The 22199-nt window shown below is 35.2% G+C and overlaps 1 protein-coding gene across 3 annotated transcripts in view; it reads left to right on the top strand.

The window, feature by feature from the left end:
- Positions 1-22199, top strand: part of ESYT2 (extended synaptotagmin 2) — a 96395-nt gene that overhangs the window by 46258 nt on the left and 27938 nt on the right. For 2 of the 3 annotated variants that reach the window (XM_062568844.1, XM_062568843.1), the window contains exons 7-12: positions 12762-12817; positions 18634-18754; positions 19451-19627; positions 20039-20121; positions 21382-21430; positions 22094-22183. In XM_062568844.1, the coding sequence (XP_062424828.1) occupies positions 12762-12817; positions 18634-18754; positions 19451-19627; positions 20039-20121; positions 21382-21430; positions 22094-22183 (576 nt within the window). The remainder of the gene's footprint in view (positions 1-12761; positions 12818-18633; positions 18755-19450; positions 19628-20038; positions 20122-21381; positions 21431-22093; positions 22184-22199) is intronic. The other variant, XM_062568845.1, reaches the window with a different exon arrangement.

Below are 22199 nucleotides of genomic sequence, written 5' to 3'. Positions count from 1 at the left end.
TGAGCGCTTTTGTGAAAGTAAAGTAATTCATACAAAACTGAAATAATGTCATTGCTTTTATTTGGAGATGGCTAGGGCAGATAAATTAAGATGACCCAAATTTGTATTTCCATACCTTTCTTTGAAATGAACTTAAACATCAGGCATCGTCTGCTTGGTTTTGTTTCATTTTTGCCTTTATGCTTGAGCAGTACAAGTGTAGGGCATCTGTTCATGGTGTCCATGTCTATACTAGCAAACTAAACAGGTGCTGAACACTGCCTTGTCACAGTCTGTACTGTTTAACTGTTAGTTTGCACTCTGGAGTTATTTTGCTATTAAGTGTTCTCCCAAATAATTTACAGACTCAGTTCAAGGCATAGATGCTTATAGGGGCTGTTTCCAGTAAGCAGGTTAAGTGCAGATAATCTCTTCTGGAGAAGCAGGGAGAGTTTAGCTGTGCAGACAGCAATAACTGGTGGTTGCCCCAAGCTTCTGACGCTTCTGTTTTCCACTCCCAGCATCATTTGTCAGTAGCAGTTATGCTAATCTTACACTTTTGGTACTCCTAGGTGTCTTGCCAGTCACCTTTTAGCCCTGAGAAGTGGGGAGAGAAATAAACAAATCGATGGCTGTCAAATGTTCTCTTGCCAAGAAATGGTGATGTTATATTACTGTAAATGTGCTTGCTTACATAAATTAACTAGATTAGTTTGCCACTTGTAACCCTTTACATAGTATGGTTAAAGAAATTGCTCTGTTTAATGCTTTGAGTAAGTGTTGGTCAGTGGGCACATGCAGTCTAATGGAAAACTATTCAGATACAGCCAGAAATTAAGCAATAATTAAAAGCCATACAAATATTTCTTATAGCAGATTCTTAGGAAGTGGTGTTGGTTAAGCACAGTGCTACAGAGGGGTGAGTCTCTTGGAAACCAAAGAACTAGCACATGGAAGATTTATAGCTGAGTATAGGATGTCCTCATTTATTTCTTTTTATTTGTTTTGAAAGATGGTGGAGGGACAGCGCAAAGAACGTAGCATTCTAGCAGAAGCATGTTCTTCCTGTCCTTCAAAGGCGAGTGTATAGTTCATTTTCAGTCATTCACTGCTTTAAATCCTTTTTAAGTAAATTACTAGAAATATTTATCTCACAAACCAAAGTGTCATTAAGAGGTATATATGCATATTTGCTAAATGCTTAACTGAGACAACCTCCACCTAGATCATAAACTAAAAATGTATCAGGTAAGACCTCTCAATCATGGTCAGTAGCTTTCTAAACAAGTCACTTTGGGAAAGACTTTGTCCAGAATCGGTTTGTCATTACTTTTTTCCCCATGCCACTTTGCCAGTTGATTCAGTGGGACAAAAATGGATATAAGTAGACTAGAGCATGAAGATCAAAAAATCAAACCTCTAAAAGTATCCAGTTACAAAATCATTGGAAGTATTAGTTTCATCCTCCTTTCATTTAAAAATTAAGCTAGTGGGCAAGGTCCAGACAAACTTAAATGTAGGCTGTTCAAAAAAATCCGTGAATCAAGTTACTCCATTATGTTGACAATTATATGTGGATGTTTATGTTTATTTCTTCCAAGCAGATTTTCCCTTCATCCCTCAGGGGGAAGGGGAGAGGAGGTTCTTGGTGTTCATTTTTCTAACTTCTGTAGAATGATCTAAAGTAATGCTTATTATAGCAGTTATGTTTCTATAATGAAATTCTGTCTCCTTACTAGAGAGCAAGTGGCTGCAGCCAAGAAAAGCTTTTCTTCAGTATTCTTGTTAGGAGAGAAGAGGAGGAATTAGTTGGCAGCTAGCAATAGAATTTGTTCTCATATTTTCCAGTCTACAGTAACTGGCAACAATTCCACTTGCTCTGTATCATCTGTTTGCTGGACTTAATGACTATATAAGGCAACACTGCCTAAATTAATGGTTCTGAACATACTTGTTTAATGAGTTTGCCAGAGTCTCGTATTTCTAGTAATGCATGGAGTTTTGATGCTGCAAGAGCTCTTACTTTATATAACTTTTTAAATATAGATTTTATTGTTTTTATCATGAAGAGATAGAAGTCTTACCAGTTTATAAAGTATGTCCAAATATGTGAGCGATTCTGAGAGGAAAAATCTGTACATTCTAATGTTTTGAACTTAACCTTCTTAAGATTCTATGTTTATGTGCTAGAGAGAGAAGTTAGCATTGTGTAATAGTTGGGATTTATAAGGTTTTCTGTGTGACTTCTCCCTGTTTTAACATAATGTATATTGAACATATATTCTGTTTCTCTTTGGAACTGTAAGCGTAGTTATCTTTTAAGAACAAAATATAAATTATTTTGGTTTTGATTCAGTTATTAAAGTGCATTTTTAGTGGAACACTTAATATTGAATACATGTCTTAACACCAGATGGTTTAATTGCATTTAGTATGGCCTGTCTTTGGAAAATTTAGTGTTGCATATGGTTTTCAAGATTATATAAAGTAGAGAAGGGAATGAATAAAGGCCTGAATGGCACTGCAGCAGGTTGCCTACAGAGACTGTAAATCTGTCATTGATGTCTTTTAAGGACATGTTGAACATGCATCCATTAAGTTTGACATAGGTATAGCTATGCTGGGGCCATGCTTACACCAGGAATATGCACTAGTGAAAAATGTCGGACAAAGACCGTAGCATGGGGCGATTGTGCAGAACGTAGAAGAATGTTATTTGATTCACTTTTAGTTGATGAAAAAAGTGTTTGGAATACATGAGACTACAAATACCTGCTTCAGAAGTTTTAAACTTCTTTTTAAGGGGTTTGTGGAACACCTGGATAAGCGGAGCTTACATGCTGTTATAGTAATACTAGCTGAGAATTAGTCCTGTTGCTTAAAAAATGAGAATGATTTGCACTGTTACATTGTATACTTGCAATTTGCCATAACTTAAATTTTTATAATTTTCTCATGTGCTAGATTGTGGGATGATTTCAGGACAGTTTAAGTAAAACTCGTTTGGTGCTTCCACAATATTCTCTTCTCCCTATGCCATCCTTCTGTTTGATGTTATCCTGTCTCCCTTACACTGGTGTTGAAACTTCTGGTCCTAAAGAAAGCTGGTTCAGGGAGGTAAGCTGGCAGAATATTAAACACGACAGGGAGAAGTGACTAGTTTACTGTCCTTGAGCATCTTGAGCTGATCACTAACGAGTCAGGAGAGTGTCAATACTATATGAGGATATGAACAGAATGCAGGGCTGGTAGAAGGCAAAAAGGAAGTAGAAGTTAGAAGGAATCAACTTGAATTCTAGCTTTGATCATTTGACACTATGAAGAATAGAAAGGTACATGGGATTTTTATAAGACCACCTGTGATCCTTCAGCTGCTTGCTCTGAATGCAAAAACTTTCCTGTTTCTTACTTGTGCAACTATGTATCTTATCTCTGTAGCTGTTTACTCACTTAAATCTCTGGACAGTTAAAACTGAAAAACCTACTGCTATTAAACACACTTCCTGTGCAAAGATGCATCCTCTCCATCTGTGTTTGCTATAACAATGATGAAAACTATGAAATTGCTTCTTTCTGGAGTCTTGTGTAGTCAAGCTTTGTTTGAGAAGCAGAGTTTGTTAAATGTTTACTAATTGCTGGGAAAATATACTGGAGAATGTTACTTGCTAAATTATCACAATAATGTCAGCAGTTTAACAGTGTAATATTAATGGGTTGTGTTCTCATAACACAGACAAATATCACTGTATTGCTGCATGACCATTCACGAGTAATAGAGGTGGATGTGTTAGTCTGCATCTTATAATAAATGTGTGAAGAAACTGAACTTATCTGTTGGAGTTTTATCATTGTTCCCCATAGCACAGGTAAAATTTGTCCTGCAGAAATTTACTATCATATCTTGATCAACAGGAAATTGCTCATCAACATTTTAAAGTACTTTGCGGCGTTTCTTCTGGGAATTAGTAGTGCTTGTGGCAGCCAAATCAAGCCACAAGGTTGGCAGTGTTTAGAAGCTACCTGTTGTGCTTCTGTGTAATTCAGTAATTGTACTGTATATTTTGCATTCCAGCACATTTACATTCTTTTCACTCTGTAAAGGCATGTACGATACTGAAAACATGGAACAGATAAAAATGCTCATCAGATTTTTATTCTTTTTTTAGTCTATCTTATAGGCTACAGGAATAGTTTTTTAAAAAACTATGCAACACATTCATGTCTTAAAAAAAAAAATGCAGACCTGAGGACAGTAGTTCCGCTTGCATGATAACACAAATGACTGAACAGAAAGAGAAATAACTTGAGCTGAGACTGTATATAGATTGCAGACAATCCTACCTGACTGTTACCTTCAGTGGCTTGTTATAGCAGAGAGTTTTAAAGGATCACTACTTACTAGATTTTGCTTTTTTAATTATAAATATTAATAAATTGAAGTGCAACATACATCTTTAAAATGTTCTATTTCTTATACTTTAAGAAAAGGTGAATAAGTCTTTTCTATGTTATTTGTATTCCTTATTTTTCTTAGTTAAAATCACAGTTTTTCAGACTCTGATCCTCATACAGTCTTAAAGATTTTTCTATTATTGTTTGTTTAAATATATGAACATGAGAACTACTGTTTTATCTACTATTTCTTCATCTTAACAGTTTTTTCATGTTCCATATTGCTCATTTAGGTATTTCTCAAACTCATTAATGTAGTATCAGATTGAAATAGAGATTTTGTGATTGCTATGACATCTGCATGGTTATTGCTGCAACAGTGAATTTGAATAATTGGCTTTATGAACACTAAGGTACATACTTTGCACATTAGATGCTCCTGAATTTCTTCAATCTCTTGACATGGAAGAAGTACTAAGATAATCAGCAAAATCTTTTGCTTTATTTCACCAGTTCTCTTTACCATCACTTTTCCAGATGATTAATAAGCATTACATGTTACCAAATCTGTCTTTCACATATAAAGAATATCTGGGAACTTTCTATTTTCTGAAAGTAATCTCTCTGACAAAACTCTCAATTCTCTACTTTTTTTTATTTTTTCCTAGTCCTCCTGCCCTGTCCCCCCTCCCTCCCAAATGCTGTATTTCTCTCCCCTTCAACAAACTTAGAAACATAATTCACAATATATAGGTTTAAATTCTTGGCTGCTGATCATGGTCATCAAGTCTGTAGTTGATACTCATCCAAAGGTAACTAAAAACCTTGCATTGGAATAGAAAGCATAGAGTTACAATTCTTTAGTTAAGGATGACCAAATCTTGGGAGAAAACTACTAAAAGGATTGACTGAATTTTTTATTTGTATGAGATTTGCAAATTGAAGGCTGACCAGCTGGAATGCTTTTGGCAGTCTTATCCTTAAATATCAACTTGAATGCTTATTTGACAAGAAGAGTTGAAAAATGCTGCTTTAACTTTCAGTGAGACATAATACTTGTAAAATTTTTAAATGTAGCTGTTAGTGTTTGATCTTTTTTCATATCTATATGGGCAAATACTCTTTACTAGGCAGCCAGACATCTCAAATGTCTTACAATGGAATTTAGCACTTTCCTTTTGTAGATACAGGCTAAGCTGTGTTGTAAACATGCTATAGACAATGATAACTTTTTCCTGAAATCCTAGTCCTATTAAAATTGTTGGGAAATGCCTTTTTGACTTCAGCAGAGCCTGGATCTCTCTTAATGCTCTGTAGTATCACACTACAGTATGTTGTTTATAAATACAAGACAAAATTCAGTAAATACTTGGAACTTATACCTTATACTAGGATTTCCACCACATAACATAATATGCAGCATGATTATAACATCATGTGCAATTCTAGCAGAATGTTTAATTTGATAAATTCTAAAATTGTATTGACCTGTGATGGGATCATAAGTCAGCCAAGGTTCTGAGGTACCCCCAAAACGCTTTTAATCACTGAGTTTTATTTATAAAAGAATAGATCAAAGTAGCTTTTAAAATGGAATTCAGGTCTGTTGAAGTTAGTTTTCAGACTTTACTAGTTGGTTCTGTTTTTGAACATTTCTCTGTTTCCAGGGCACAAAACCCCCAGAAAGGAAAGGAAAGAAGGTGCTAAATCAATAGCCCTTGCTCTTTAGCTGTTCTTATTCTCCTCAGACTTCTCACTGTCTCTTTTCATGTTAACGTCTTATAGTTTGATATTGCTTCTAATTCTCTGCTTGTCTCTCACTGTGAACACTCCTCTGCTGAGTAGGTTTGGTTGCTCTCAGGAGAGCTGTAATTTCAGCCTCTTAACTAGGCAGTCCCCCAGTCGGACATGCAGTAGCTCAGGCCAGAGGAACTAGCGGTCTTTCTCTCTTTCCTTTCTGCTGTCCAGTTGTTTTTCTTTAAGAAAAGTATTCACATGTTGAAGTGTGAACAGTTTAAAAATTATACTTTTTTCCCTGTGAACTTACTAGTACTCTTGTGTGTTAGTGGTTCCAATCTGTTCCTTTAACTGTATGTTGACTCCTGTATCTGCCTCATAGCTCAACACCCCTCTTTCCCCCTTTGCCACTAGCTTGGGGCTGCCCCCAGTAAGCCCAAGCAGGCGGATAGCCTGAGCTTGGTACCCAGCCTGGATTTAGTGCTGATGAGTTTGGGTAGTGGAATGTGCTTCAGGGCTTTGACGGGTACAGTGGCAAAGTCACTGTAGGCCGTGAGTGCGTGTCCATCGCAGATATTTGGTGGTTTTAAACAATTGCTGGTTCTTCACCTGAAGATTTTATATTCCTCTCCCTTTTCCAAAAAGTATATAATAAAAGAGAACTAAAAAGTTTTTCTTTTATGGCTTGATGTGAGCACACTTTAGTGTACTCAGTTTTCAGTTCAGAGCTTGGATAAGACAAAGTACTTGGTTTTCAAGGAGAAACTGTTAATCTTTTTTTCACTGATGGGAGCAGAGGAGGAGTTGAAATGACTTTGACTAATATGACAGCACGTAGTAGTTCATTACAAAACTGTAACCAGTGTCTGAAATCTCTGTGTAGGCCAGTGAGCTGGCTGGGTAACAGTCTCTGTTTGTTTGCAAGGCATGTCACCTCTCTGTTGTAATGAGTTGAGGAAAGACACAACACTTTCCAGCTACTGGCAGAGTTTCACTTGATGACAAATTCTGAACACAGTCTTTCTAGTGCCTTGTTAGTTTAGCTGCAGAGAACCAGCTGGCATTCCTTAAATTTAGCTAAAGAAAGAATTATATATTGCTCAAAGTGGTAACAGAGAAGGAAATGACATTGTTGAGCTATTTTTGACATTTATAGGCTAAGGTTTTTTTGTAAGATTTCCTATATTCAGTATTTCATAAAATGATTCATCAGCTGGCAATTTTGTTTACTTACTTTTTCTCTACTGTAGGACACTTCCGTTTGAAAGCTTGGTGATGTTGTTTAGCTTGCTATCAGAAATTACAGATCTGTTTTCCCTCCTGCAAGCTATGATATGGTGATGTTCAAAATGCAAAATGAAAACCCCTGTTTGGCTGACCATGACTAGAAGGGTTCTGACTTAACAGATGAAGCAATACGGTAGATTTAACTACTTCTGTAGGTACTGTGAGCTTCACTGACGTCAGTGCAAATTTCTGTACTAGATACAGCAGATACAAGGTTTTTTTTGATCAGAGCTTGGTGTTGTTTTTTGGAAAGCTGTTCTTTTCTTACATTACAAAAGTTGTATTTTATGCTGGAGTCTGATTATGTTTGGAAGCTAATAGTGCAGATCCAGAACAACCTTTGTGAGAGGGCTTCATGTGAAAGCAATATACAAAAAGGAGAAAACTTCTTTGTCACTAATTCTTACAGAGTAAGATTAGAGAGTTTGTGGTACTGCAGTGGTGTCAGTTATATTTCCCGTTACTCCTAGTCCTTTCAGTTAGACCTGGAAAGGAAACCCTGTAGTGGGCAAATGTAGGAAATCATGTCTCCAGGGAAAACGTACCTTCAAAGTCCAAATAGTTAAGAGTTTGATTTGTGCCTGGAATTTGAAGGCTCGTATCCCTTCTAAAACATTTCATGGCTTAAGATTTATTTGCAAAGCTTTTCTATTAATCCTGTAAAGTGCTTAGCCTTAGTAATGTTTCCTGACTTAGCTCCAGATTTGAATGGAAAAACACTTAATGGTTCTGAAATTGAGCCCTTTCATTGTAATTATTTCTATCCAATAAGAGGGTGAATGAAAGTTTCTGATACTATATGCACTAATTGCATTTCTTCTCTAAATGGCCACTGTAAATGGTAGTAATTTCTCAGTTCCTTTGCATGATTAAGCCATGAAGCATAGAAAAAATTAATGGAGTCTAAAGACAGATGATAGGATGAACTTGGTTGTGTTGTCTGTGAGAAGAGGTATGTAATAATACTGAAAGTATTGGCAATGAGGTCTTACATTGCACTATATGCATTTCGTATTCTATATTGCAATTTTTTAGAATGCTTTTTGGCCATGTTAACTAAAAATCTTTCAGTTGTACTCAGTGATATCTCTTTGGTAGGTAGTTTGTTGTTTTGTTCTGAGTTGCTGCGGTTAATACAGAAACCATTATGTTTCAGTCCAGTGTACGAAATATCTCTCAATTATGAATTTCAACATGCGTTACATTTCTCTGTTTAATTTAGTTGAGTCTTTCTGAAGACAGTGAGGGACTTTGTAGTGTTAACTGTTTTACGCAATATGCCAAACAAAGATGTAAGGGAGTATGGTAGTTGCTAGAAAAAAAGCACCAACAAAAAAATCAATATGAAATGCAAATATTTTTTTTTATTTTCCATTTATTCTGAAAATATCATTATGTAAAAACTGCTAAATGAGTGATGTAGATATGAATGCTTTAGGGAAATTGTTTTCAGATTTTATGGTGTATATTCACTGTAATCCTATGAATAATTAAAAATTAGAAATCAATCATGTAGTAATAAATTTTAAGCAGTACAAAGTTCCATCTTCAAGAGTTCTGCTACTTTATGTATTTTTTAAGGTTTGACATAATTTCAAAACTTCATGTTATCAAAATTATGCTGAGTTAGTATTATGATCAGAACATGAGCACTAGTCTGAAAACACAAGCTACAGCTAGCCTTATCAGCTACTACCCATCTACTTGTATGTAAAATTACTTTAAACATTTGTGGGATTGCAAGATTGTGGAAGTAATAGAAAGCCATAGTTATTCTTGTTAAGTTGGGTTCTTCATACTGGTTTAATAATGTTTTTTGTTATGCTTGTTTTTCAGAGTAAGAATGAATACTAACTTTCAGAGAACAGTATGCCTAACTTTTTAAAAAATATATATACAATTTGTGTATTCTAAGGTACAGTTTGTGTTACAAAACTGTACAAGTGAAACAGCTCATTTCAAACCAATGTAAAGTAGCTCCCAAAGCTTATAACAGAAGATCTTGTAACAGTTTTTCTTTGCATTTAAAAATGAAAAATTGTCAGCTTTGAACTGATATTCATACAGAAAAGAATTCATAACGTCTTTATTTAAAAAAAAAAAATTTTAATGTATGAGTTTTAGGTAAGATTGCATCCACTTTTGGGACATATTACTGACATTTAGCCTTGCTATAAGTTCCATAACTAGATGTGTCTTAGAAAACTGAGCCTCTCACCTACCTGAAGTGGAGCTCTTCCAATTCCATTGTTAACACTGCATTCCCATGCTGAAAATGTTAATTACACAACTATTTTCTTAATATCCCTCATGCTCAACTTCTAAGTGCTTGGCTGACAGCATGACTCAATTGATGAAGGTTTTGTATTCCAGAAGAGTATGAATCTAAAGGAGGAAAGGTTGAATTCTTGTGTGAACACTGGCTCTTGAGCAAACTGGGCAAATGATTTCAAACTTTTTGCTCAAAAATGAGACTGATTACCTAAATCTTTTAACAGGATTTTCTAACAAAATTTGGTGGTGTTTAGAAGTATGTGCTATTTGAGCTTTTGTTATGTTGATTATTAGAATATGTGCAATCAAGTAAGTGTGGTAAGTGGTGATGTGAATTTCAGAGCATATTAGCTCCTCTGTATTACCTGCTCAAGTGCTTCTTTTTTTTTCTTACAGCGCATATAAGGTAGATTAACCTTTTCTTATTTTAAAAACAATCTTTTTCTGCTAGTTCTCTGGTGGGAAATGTGCAAAAGCTAGTGTTAAGTCAAGATAGCTTTAAAAAGGTAATGAATAAAAAATGGCACTGAAGCCAATGATATCTTCATTCTTTCAACCAAACAGTGATGAAAATCAGCAGTTTCTGTACTGAGTACGTCTTTAAGCTGCTCACACTACAGCAAATGCTAATAGATATTAATGATAATATTTAGTACTTTTAAGATTCTGGCAGTGTAGTCTCAGATATGAAAAAAGTAAATGAACAAGTAAATTGTTTAGACTCAATTCATTAGCCTAGACATAGGCATCTAGTGTGATTCCCTGTAGTATCTGAGACTGACAGATGAGAGACAGGACCTCTGAACTCTTGGAGAGACAACTGAATAGGATTCTCCTGTGATGGTGAAGGCTGGAAGCTTTTTCACAGCAGAAGGATGGCTCTTGTTCCACCTGCAGATGCAGCTGCAGAGCAGATTCAGTGCTCACATAAATGAAGGGCTGGGAGCTTTGTCAAACAGCATCTGAACCAGCAGATCCTGAGTCCTGAGCCACACAGCAGCAGCTGGAGGAAGCAGCAAGTGATAGTAGTGGGCCACTCCCTGCAGGGGATGGATGGTCCCCAACTGCTCTCCTGACCTGTCATCTGAGTCTCAAACTTGGGTGGCAGGAAAGGCTTCTACTGGAGCAGTGACAGCAAAAGTAAAACTAGGCGGGGGAAAAAGCTAGGGAAAAGTGGGAAAATACGGGTCCACTGCTGGGGCAGGAGGCTTGGTGACAAAGGGCATAGAAAATGCCCAGATACTCGATGCTTTCTTTGCCTTGATCCATGGCTGTCTTTCATTTTGGAATATTCAGTTACTGAATCATAATACTGTGCCATTGAAGAAAGAGTAATAAGTATCTGTAAATCTTTCCCTGATTTTTCTGCTTAATTGCTGGTTAGTTAGGCTAGTGCTTAACAAATAAAGCTGTTGAAATATTTGACTACTATTACAAAAGTACATTAAGTAACAGTGCTCCTTATGTAAGTACAGGTATTGTGTGTTATCTTTAGCCTAAGTATTCACAAAGGAAATCACTAATTAAACTATTAATAGATTCTTTATAAAGAATGGTATGTGCTAGTTTTTAAATGGAAAATTAATAAAGAGTGATTCCTCTTGCTCTTTTGTATAAAGATGCAACATAGCTGCTCCTAGAAATCTGTTGTTTTGTTTCAACATTTAATTGAACTGCCATGATTAGTTCCTCAACTGAGGAATCTCAAAACCTTTTATTATTTATTTTTCATGCTGTCATTATTAGATAGGATTAATTGGGTTTTGAAGCAAAGGAAGTATGTATGATCTAGCATTGAGCTGTCATTATTAATCCCTGTGATTATTTTTGAGGATTTTTCTCACTACAGTATCTAATCCTACTGATGCTTTTCTTCTCTACCCCATTAATGGTAGAATGGTTTTATTTCTCAGTGAAACAATCTCCTATGTATTTGCGGACTGATTTAGGTCTTCCTTCTGTCTTCTCAAACATGGTTCTTCATTCTTTCCCTGTTGTCTTCTAGGAATCTGGTAATTTTTCCACTCTCAAATGGGGCTCCTCATTGGTCCACATTTCCTAATATGTAGTACTGGAAACTATACGCTGCCCCTGCAGAGGAGTTATCGTTATGGACTAGAGTGGAAGGATTACTTCATTTATCCTACGGGCTATATTCATGCTTATTGTGCCTAGTTTGCTGCTTTGGCTAGCGTGTGGCATCATTTGCTCAAGTTATCTTCTAATTCCCCAGAGCCTTTTCTGTAGAGCTTCTGCCTAGTCTGTTTACTCTCCTGCATTTGTACAGATGATCAATCTTTCATTTGTCCCCCTTGAAAATCATCTTGTTTTTTAGTACTTTGTTTTGCTATGGTTATCAAGATTTAAATTTTTTCCCTGTTCTCCAGTGTGCTCTGTGATACCTCTCTGTATGGTGTTGTCTCTATTCATTAAGGAAAATACTGAATAGAACGTAACCCAGGACAGCTCTTGACAGAATTCCATGCTGTGACAGTGAACCATTGATAACTATCACCTGTAACTTTTGCAAAAAAATCTACTCTCTTGTTAATCAAAATTGCGCTTTTTTTAGCATCTTCTGGGAATCAAAGAGGAAATGTTGAAAGCCTTAATCAAGCTAGATACTGTCTATTTCTTTCCCATTTAATGTCCAGTTACTCTATTGCACAAGGATATTAGATTAGTTTATTCTGATCTGTTTGCAAATTGATATTGGTAACTGTTCGTTTGGAAAAATATTTCTAAAAAGCAAGACCATATTCTATAGTTTGGTGTTGGTTGTATGTGGTAGATACATCATACATGTGTATACGGCTGTGTGTGTATAAATATGTCTATGTGTACATGTTCATACGTATAAAATATATAAATAAAAGGTGGGTAAGAGGATGTGAGTTTGGGGTTTTTTTTTCCTCCTGGTTTAAAAGTTAAATGGCTAAAACTATTGGAATATAAGCAATTTTGTCTTTCTGTTAAAAAAAATAAAAATAAAAAAAATCCTGGAAATGAATCAAAATCCACGGTGATCCATTTTGTTTTCTCAATACTGGGAATTTTAAGTTAATTTTCACTTTTTTTCCTGTAATTCACAGCTTTTAGAAATTAACTGGACTGGACTGACCAATCTTCTGGATGTTCCAGGGCTGAAGTGAGTATATGTAACAGTATTGGAATACTACTTTTTCAAAAAATAAAACTCAGAAAATCTGAAAATCATCAGTTGTATGTACATGCTACATGCATTTAGGCTGAATGACTCAGGAGACTTACCTCCTGGTTAAGATTTATATGAAATTGCAGAATATGGAAAATGTATTTGTAAAAAGAGTATAGGAAAAAGAGGTCTGTCTAACAGATCTTTCTAAAATACTTTAAAAAGATAATTTTTAGCTTTCTTTTTTAGTGGTCTCAGCCTTTCCGGATTACCAGTCTTGTGGATTTCCTATCTGCCTAGCTCTCAGAACACTGGAATGACAAAGAACCTTACTCTTCATACCGTGTATTCATAACATCTTAGTTTATAGTTTTGTATGCATATAAATGCCCAGTTGTTTGTGTAAAGGTAATAGAAAATACAATAAGACAAAATCAAGTTAAATAGACTTTCTAAACTTTTTGAGTATTTCTTTCAAAACTTCCATTTTTTTATGTGATAATCAGATAAAGTAGTGAAAATACTGACTATCTATAGCTAGAAGAATCACGGTGGTCACGATTCAGAACTCTGTGAAATAGTAAATGGTTAAAAAGAAACAAATGAAAATAAAAATGGAGAAAACCAAGTTGTTTTGGCTTTGCACTATTGCAGTCCTGGTGAGATCAAAGCCATTTATAAATTTCAAGTTATAATTACCCTGGATTTTTTAATATTAAAGAAAACAGCTAATGGGCTAATAATTGGGTTTGATATACACTTGGGTTTTGTGACTAGCCTTTTTATTTGATCCAGACTTTAGAGAGTTAGCTGGTTCAAGGATCATTTTCTGTTGTTTGAAAGGAAGAGTTTGAATTTAGGAATTAGGAATCCTTTAGTGCTCAATGGTATGACTAAAACAATTTTTGCTTTGCTTAGACATTTGAAACTGTTCTAGGAAATCCCAGCTGAACAGGTTGAAATTAGAACTCATGTTAAGTAGGTTAATGGCTGCCAAAATTGCTTATGTTTCAAGCGTGGTTACGACTGCTGAAGAAGAGGTTTTCTTCATGAGTGAGAAAATGGTTTCCAAAATACAGCTCCTGAGTAATAATTTGCTATTTTGAGGTAACGCTAACAAAGTTGCATTTAGTACTTAAGTTTACTAGGCTTCTGAGATTCATATCCTTCTACATATTTACTTGACTGAAAAAACAGAAACTTCAAATGTAAACAAAGTCTTATTAAATATCTCAAGTTTATGGTTTCCGGAGCAACCAAGCGTGGCCACATACATGTATAATAACTGCAATCTAGAGTTGGTATAGTTTCTATGGCAACTGTAACTGAGGTGACTCATTTCTGCCTTGCCAGTAAATTTCTTCAGAGCTGTATTTTTCTTGACTTATGAAGATCTACAATCTATCTTTAATGACAATTTGACATACTGTGTTGGTTATAAGCAAAGACGAACACGAGTGCTGTGGACACAGGTACCTCTCTAGTCCTACAGCTGTTAGCTACATGCTAAACTGCTTCCTTGTACTCTCTTTGCAAATGATTTCTGCCACATTTCTTCATTTGCTGCTGGAAGCTTCCCTGTCAGCTGTTAACAACTTCCATTGCTCTTTCCTTATGACTGCACTAGGAAGAGGACACAAAAGGAGGCGTGGAATTAAAATCTGTATGTGAAAGGAGGCAGCGAGAAGCCTCGTGTGCTGTCAGGAGTTGTTTTGGGTAGCAGAAAGATGAGTTCTGTTACAGTTAGTTGAGACAGCGTAAAAGTACTCCCTGCAGTCTGAGATGTGCTGTCTCTGCAGGATGAAGAGAAGAAAATGAAGGAAAAGTCAGAGTTGCTATGCTGTCGCAAAAAATTAGTAAGTGTTGCTAAATGTGGATAGAGAGCAATGCAACGAGTAGGTAACTGTCAAATATTTTTCACAGGAGTTTGTTCTTGCAAATGGCTTCAAAAGCTCAATTCTGTCTAAAGCATTTGATATTGCTCTAATATCCCTGAACTGCAAAAATAATTTTTCTATCATCATAACTAAGAATAAATGATTTAAGAGTTTTTAGGATGCTAAGAAAAACAGCTGACTATCAATGGTGCATCCAGTTAAGGGTTTGAATTGATACTAATTTCTGTATTGTTTGATCAGTGGTTTCTGTTTCTTTGTAGTCCATAGATTATTCTTAGTCTTTTAAATAAAAATACTGTCATTTTGCCTTGCACTGATAAAGAATCCTTCTCAACTGGTAGTGTTCCAGTTGTCTAATGTGTGGTAGAGGTATTACATGTAAGTTTGATACATTTTGAAAGTGTCTGTTATTTTAGTGTTCATTAATTCATAACATGGAAAATTCAGTATTCTTTTTCAGCTCTCCATTCTTAGAAATTGAGTATCTGCTTCCTCATATATGAGCCTGGTTTCTTTCCGGAAAATTCTATCATGCCCATTCATTCATTCAGATTCATTTCTCAGATGTTTTAGTGAAATTAGTCTTTCTGTTGGGATAAAATAGTGAGAATCACCTTCTGAATTGTAAAACTGAGGTTTGGTCCTAGTGTAGATGACTGTGAATCCTACAAGTGACTAAGCTGTGCTATCTTTCAGGCATTTCTTATTATTATTTAAGGAAATTTCTTGTAGTTCTCCATTTGAATATGAATTAATACCTCTGAACTTTCTGCTAGATCTAGGATAGATTTATTTATGCCTACAACTTACTTCATAATATATGTGATTTTAATTAAATTACTAAGGAAGGGCATGATCACCTTTCCTTCAAAGTAGGTAAATATGGCATAACTGACTCTTGCACTGCTCTTATTTGCTGTTCTCTGACCTAGGTCAGAGAGTTTTATCTAGTAATTGTCCTTGCTTCAGGTACGTGCTTTACAGAAGATAAAGCTTTCTCTCCTTACCAGGTAGGGAAGTTAACAAAAGCAGCAACAGAACAAATCTGATATCTAAAGACCTAACATCTGCTGGAGATGTGTCATCAGACTTGTATTTTGAAAAGCTCTTTCTGCAACATATGCTTGTTGCTCTTGTAGTTACCATCACCTCAGATCTTTTCCCTTTGAATGTTAAAAGTGCTTGAGAATTTTGTCTTTTATCTCAAGCCTAGTAAAAGGTAGGAGCTAATTTCCTGGCCCATTTCACAGAATGTTTAGCACTCATAAGTTCAAAACTTGAAGTTTAGCAAAACTGGATTGAGAAAGATTAAAAAGCTAGGTGTTACAACGATGACTAAAGGAAGCTACTTATCTTCACAGAATTATCTTGTGGTATTAGTTGCCTTAGGAAACTAAATTTATAGGATTTCAGTGTTCATGCATAGTATCATTTGTGAACGTAACTGGATAAATTGGGATCTAGGAAAAGGAAGGAAAATGAACACTCCTCTTTTAGGACATATATGAATGAATGCTCGGGATTTGAGAGGAAGCACTTTCTCTGAGCAGTATATTAGCCTAATTGTCCAATGTAGTCTCTTTCAGAGTAAAAAAATACAGGTCTGCATAGACCTATGCATTGATCTTCCTGCAACCTTGTTTCCTCTATTCTAGTGTATTGGATGCCATTAAAAGGTCAGTCATGTTCTATCATATAATCATAGTTTCTCTAGGTTTACAGTTGAAGTGATGAAGAAAACTGCCACAGATAAAATAGGTGCAGTGACTAGTCTGTAAATGAATTTTTGTGGCAACTGCTGCCAAAAAAAATACTGCTTTTTGTATAACCTAAAGATTTGTAAGCAAATAAACAAAGCAACATTGTTACAGCTAAATAATTGGATGTAGAGGGGACCACCTGCTCTTCCTAGTTAAATGAATTGGCCAGACAAGATACTACCTCTTCCAACAAAACTTGCTTTTGTTGATTGTATCAGTAGTATATTTTTTTTTTCCTAATCAGTATTAGTGTTACATTTTTGAGGCCAGTAGCCTGTTTTCTTATGTTCTGGATTTACCATTCTTTTCTTCTTGGAGTAATAAATATAGCAAATCTAGTTTTGTTATAATTTAGTAATGACAAGCGCAGAAGGAAAATATTTGAGGTTAACTAGTAATACTCCACACATTACGGTTCAGTCTGTAATCACAAGTTCTTGTTATTGTGTTACCATTAAGTATTTATTATGTTGTGTTTTATTTTGAACTCTAAAACCTCTCATTATGGGCTAAGATTTCTCAAGAATATAGTTTTAGTCTTCATATGGGAATTTCACCTACTATGGGATTTTTACCTACTGTGCCTCAACTCTTTTAGCTGGTGACCAAGCACCCAACACAGATAGATAGAAACTTTCTCTTAGGAGTTTAATATGCTTTAGTGATACACAAGTTTCAGTGAAATATTTTAGTGAGAGAAATTTCATGCAGATGTCTCCCTTACAAATTAGAGACCAGGTTTCTGGTGTAGATTCCTGTGTATGAGTAAAGGGAAGAGTTCAGCTTGACAAGGTATAGTGCTTACTCTTCCTAGACCTTCCTAATGGGTGCCTTTGTGGTGGAGCAGGGCAGCCAAGGGGATATAAGCTGTACAGGTTGCAGATCTCTAGTATTAAGCATCAATGCAAATTTAAAATGAGCCAGGTTGTATTTCGTGGATCAGTTCTGTTACCCTTCTCTACTATACTATGTTTGTTGTTTGTCAGTAAATTTTCTTTCCAGAAAAGAAACTTAAGTATGTATTATGCTACAGTGTAACTTTCATGTTCCTGTAAGTATGCCAGGTGCAGAATCAGAACCACTCGCAAGTGCAGATCCAATCTTAGAGAAACTTCTCCATGTGATTCCACACAATAATGTTCTTAATAATTAAACGTCTTATGTTATCTATGTCTTAATTTCAGAAAGACTTTAGAAAGAGTCTTAAAGCAAGTGTATTTACTAGGAGAAATCACATGTGCAGTTTATCCCTGGAGCTGTAGCAAGAGTGCAGCTGTAATTCAGAAATACCTTTGGTATTTTTTGGCACTGCCTCTCAGACCTTTGGCACGTGCCACTGAACTCTGCCTAGGTGCTTGCAATCTATGGTGAACTGCACCACTGCAGTTCTACATTTTTGCCAGTGTAGGCAATGCAGGTAAACAGTGGTGTTTGTCTGACAACAAATCAGTATATTGTCAGTTCATACCCAACTGGGTGAACTTTGAGCTTAAGAGATTTTTTATGTGGGAGGAGAAGAGGGGAAGGGAAGGTCGGGGCTGGGTTTTTAATGATTTGTTACCAGTGTGATTGTATTGCCGCTCCCTTTTTGCCAGCATAAAACCTGTTTTGCCCGAAATAGGCTCTATTTTACTTGTTCACAGAGCGTGTTTTCTTTGTGTTTGTTTTGAGTGACAGTCTAATTTCCTAAAAATATAACAGTGCCTAACTTTCAGAGGTGGTTAAATCATTACTGAAATACAAAAGTAGATACCAGATAACTGTTTCCTTAACATGTAATGGAGACAAGTAGCCTTATGCAATAGCTTTTTAATCTGAGTAATTTTGAGGGAGGTGTAAAGTAGTTGCAGTGGCAGAAAAATGGGAACTTAATAGGGGTGTCCTGTTTCTGCTATTTTGTATCAACTGCTTCCACCTGGTGGCCCTTTTGGCAGGAATCCTGTCTCAAAAAAAAAAACAAAAAAACCCCAAAAAACCCAGATGTTTCTTCTAGTTGAAAACAAGGTTAGGCTGTTAAGCAGCAAAATGATACAGGCTAAAAAGGAGATCCTGTAAAATTTTGTGTTCAAGCAGCCTCAACATACTAGTGTGACAAAAAACATGTTTAAAATTAATTCTCATGAAGTAACTGATGGTTTCTTTTTTCTGATAGTGGCTTGTCAGATACAATAATATTGGATATAATATCCAATTACCTGGTCCTTCCAAATAGAATTACAGTCCCCCTTGTCAGTGAAGTGCAGCTCGCTCAGTTGCGGTTTCCTATACCAAAGGTAAGGATGTTTCTATTAATTATAATTTGGATTTTTTTTGTAGTATTGATTTTTAAAGATAGGCTCGTATGTGTGAATTTCTAAATATAGTTATTGCAATAGTACACAATATCATGAATCCAGTCACTTAAAAATAAACAATTCCTTTTATAATTTCTATGGAGTTAATGCTTGATAACAACAAAAATAAGGAGAAGGTTATTTTTCTGGCTTGCTAGAATCTTTCATGCATTACCCATGAAGAATAATTGAATTGTATAAACTAAAAATTTAGTAGTATGTGTTTTATATTATCTCAAATTATTGTTAGTGCTCGTCACTAAAAAATTGTTACTGCTTATTACTACTCATTTCCAATACTGTGGAATTTCTTGATATAACTGGCATGTTTCTGATTGCTGATGACTTTTTTTCTTTTCAGGAATCTTTAAGTATGTTGTGTATGTGGATCATCATTGATACCCTTCAATTTACTGTGTCCGGTCTTGCTTTCTGCAAGTAGTAGGAATCCAAAACAGAATTATTCTTGTTACAAAATATTTGGAATACAGAATAGTATCCAAATTATGAGATAAGCTTCATGTTAAGGAAATAGCAATTGAGCATTTAAAAAATATATTGCATGAATTGTGGTAACATAAATGTTTGCTCTTCAGGTTACTATGTAAATAGATTTTTTTTTTTTTCCTTTTTCAGGGTGTTCTAAGGATACACTTCATTGAAGCTCAGGACCTGGAAGGGAAAGATACCTACTTAAAAGGGATTGTCAAAGGAAAGTCAGATCCTTATGGAATCATCCGTGTGGGCAACCAGATTTTCCAAAGCAAGGTCATCAAAGAAAATCTCAATCCTAAGTGGAATGAAGTTTATGAGGTATAATCAGTTTAAAAAATCATATTGTTTGTTCTGTAAAGGTGTCTTCTAAAGTCTTTTACTAAATTAAATATTCTGGATATTTCTTTGAGAAATTTCTTAATGTTTCCCTATAAAACCCCAAAGTTCTGTAACGAAACAAACTCTGTATTGATTTGTAAATTTTTTTTCTAGACTGAGCCTCAAGTCTAAAAATCAGCCTTAGTCCCTTAATATCAATGAATCATATCTCAAAAGCTCTTAAATTGCCCTGTTCATAATAAATTGCATATTTTTACAGCGCTTACTTATTGATGTGTGCTAATAAATTCACAGAAGCACTGCAATTTAATATTTCATTGTTACTTTGACATTCACTAAAGCTAGTTTGTTTTGCTAATGATGGTGCCATCTGTGTTACTATATTTCCAGGCCTTAGTGTATGAACATCCAGGACAAGAGCTAGAGATTGAGCTTTTTGATGAAGATCCAGATAAAGATGACTTCCTGGGAAGGTAAATGTTATGGAAAATATGCTTTTAGGTATTTACAAAGAGATTAAATATTTTGATGTAATCTTTTTTTATTGTATTTTTATTTCTGCTATTTTATTCAATTTATAAATTACATATCTCTTAATTCTTATAGTAAATAGCTTCCTAGTTTTTTGGACTGCTCATCTATATAAATAGATGTGTTAAAAATGTGCATGGGGTCTATGTGTGTATGTACATATATATATTTATACAAAAATAAGGTAAGTGTTGTGTGTATCCAGAAAGAAAAGTTTTTTTTTAAATAATTAACCCTACTTGCTTTAATGTTTTTAACCTAGCATGAAATCCTGATTATTTGCTCAGTCAAGATTGATAAAGTTTTGTAATTGTGTGTCATTTTCATCTTCATATTTTTAAAATGGCTAACTCAGATCTAAAAGCTGATCTTAGCAGTTTGATTAAAAAAAATAATTTTGCTATAATGCTTTTAGAAACATTGCTCACTATTAGCTTCCATAGGCCTACCTCTAGTGTTTACCCATAAACATATTTGGGTTTTAGTCAGCTTCTTTCTCCAGTAATTTGTCACCTTTATTTCTTGCAGAATTTTGGAGCTTCCCATTGTTGCTTTCCATACAGAGTAGAACTCCCTTATCTTTCCAGCTCCTTCTCTCTTAACAGGAGCAACAGTACCTACTTCTCTTCTCATTTATTTAAAGAAGTAGGTAGTACCAAGGCTTCTTTTCTTTGCACTTCCCTAATCTTACACTGAAGGGGGGGGAAAAAAAAGTAGCAGCTTAATCATAATGGGTACATCAGTACTAGTAAAATGAAAGGCCAAGGCAAATGTTCTTGGACTGGCATGCAGCTGTCTATACTGCTTGCTTAATTTTCAGCACACTCCTAGACAATGCCAAAGCATGAAATGGGTCAATAGCGTATGTCCAGGGGCTATTTCCAATGGGTAGTTTGGATGTGGTCACTATTTTGAGAGTTTAGTCATATGTATGTGAGCCACAATGTGCCAGTTACCCTTCAAGCTACAAAATGGGCTCTAGTATAGGTGTATTTTCTATTATTCCATATCCCTCCTATTTCAGCTATTTCGTTCCCAACTTCTTCGTCTATTGCTGGCTAAAAGAATGTAATTGTTTGCTCTTTTGCTCTCAGTAGAAGCCTCAATACTGAGCAGGCACGGTAGGGGTGGGGTCAGTTTTGTATTGCTTTTTTGCTTCGCCCCTAAAATGCTGTGGAATTATTTTTGTTGTTTTTTTCTAGTCTGATGATAGATTTAATTGAAGTTGAGAAGGAGCGTCTTTTAGATGAGGTAAGTATTTGGTAAATTTTGATTAAAAATATATATATATATGCTGTATGTCTACTTGTTCATTTTAGAGATGGTTCCAGTATCCCTTATATGCATGAACAGCCCTAAAGCTATAAAAATAGACTCCCTGATCATAACTGGAGTGGTTTAGAGGATATCTGAATTGGTGAAAGAACAATGCCATTCTTCTTTTGTCTTGGCATTTAATATCAGTACTATGTAAATGTAAAAAAAAAACCAGTGATCTATATATTTGGCAAGGATTTTTTTTTTCTTCCAGGAGACAACTGTTTGCCTGAATTAACTACTATTAGACTTACACTAATTAAACTAACTTACTGGAAAATGAAAGTTTTTTCCTAGATGTAAGCGAGATTTTTATATTAATTCTACCCAGGGCTTGTATTTCAAGAACAGACTTAAAGAACTGATATCTTAGAATGTATGCATGATCGTTCTTGTATTATGCAGCTGAGTAGCTATTCTTTGTCTTAATACTTAGTGTGACTTTTAAACAATGAATTGAGTCTTTTCAGGTTATACAGATTTCAACTCTACTGAATTTCTGCTGTGGTTTAACATTTCTTAAATATCCTGAAGAGCCAATTACGGTCATATGTGTTTGGTGACGGGTTATTTCACATTACTTTGCTTAACTTTTAGTGGTTTACTTTGGATGAAGTGTCCAAAGGAAAATTGCATTTAAAACTGGAATGGCTCACATTGATGCCAACTGCTGAAAATCTAGACAAGGTATTAAAGGAACACG

The sequence above is a fragment of the Rhea pennata genome, chromosome 2, assembly GCF_028389875.1.
Source record: "Rhea pennata isolate bPtePen1 chromosome 2, bPtePen1.pri, whole genome shotgun sequence".
In the NCBI taxonomy this organism is placed as follows: Eukaryota; Metazoa; Chordata; class Aves; order Rheiformes; family Rheidae; genus Rhea; species Rhea pennata.
The sequence above is the reverse complement of the archived record's forward strand: the minus strand, read 5'-3'. Positions and strand labels throughout refer to the sequence as shown.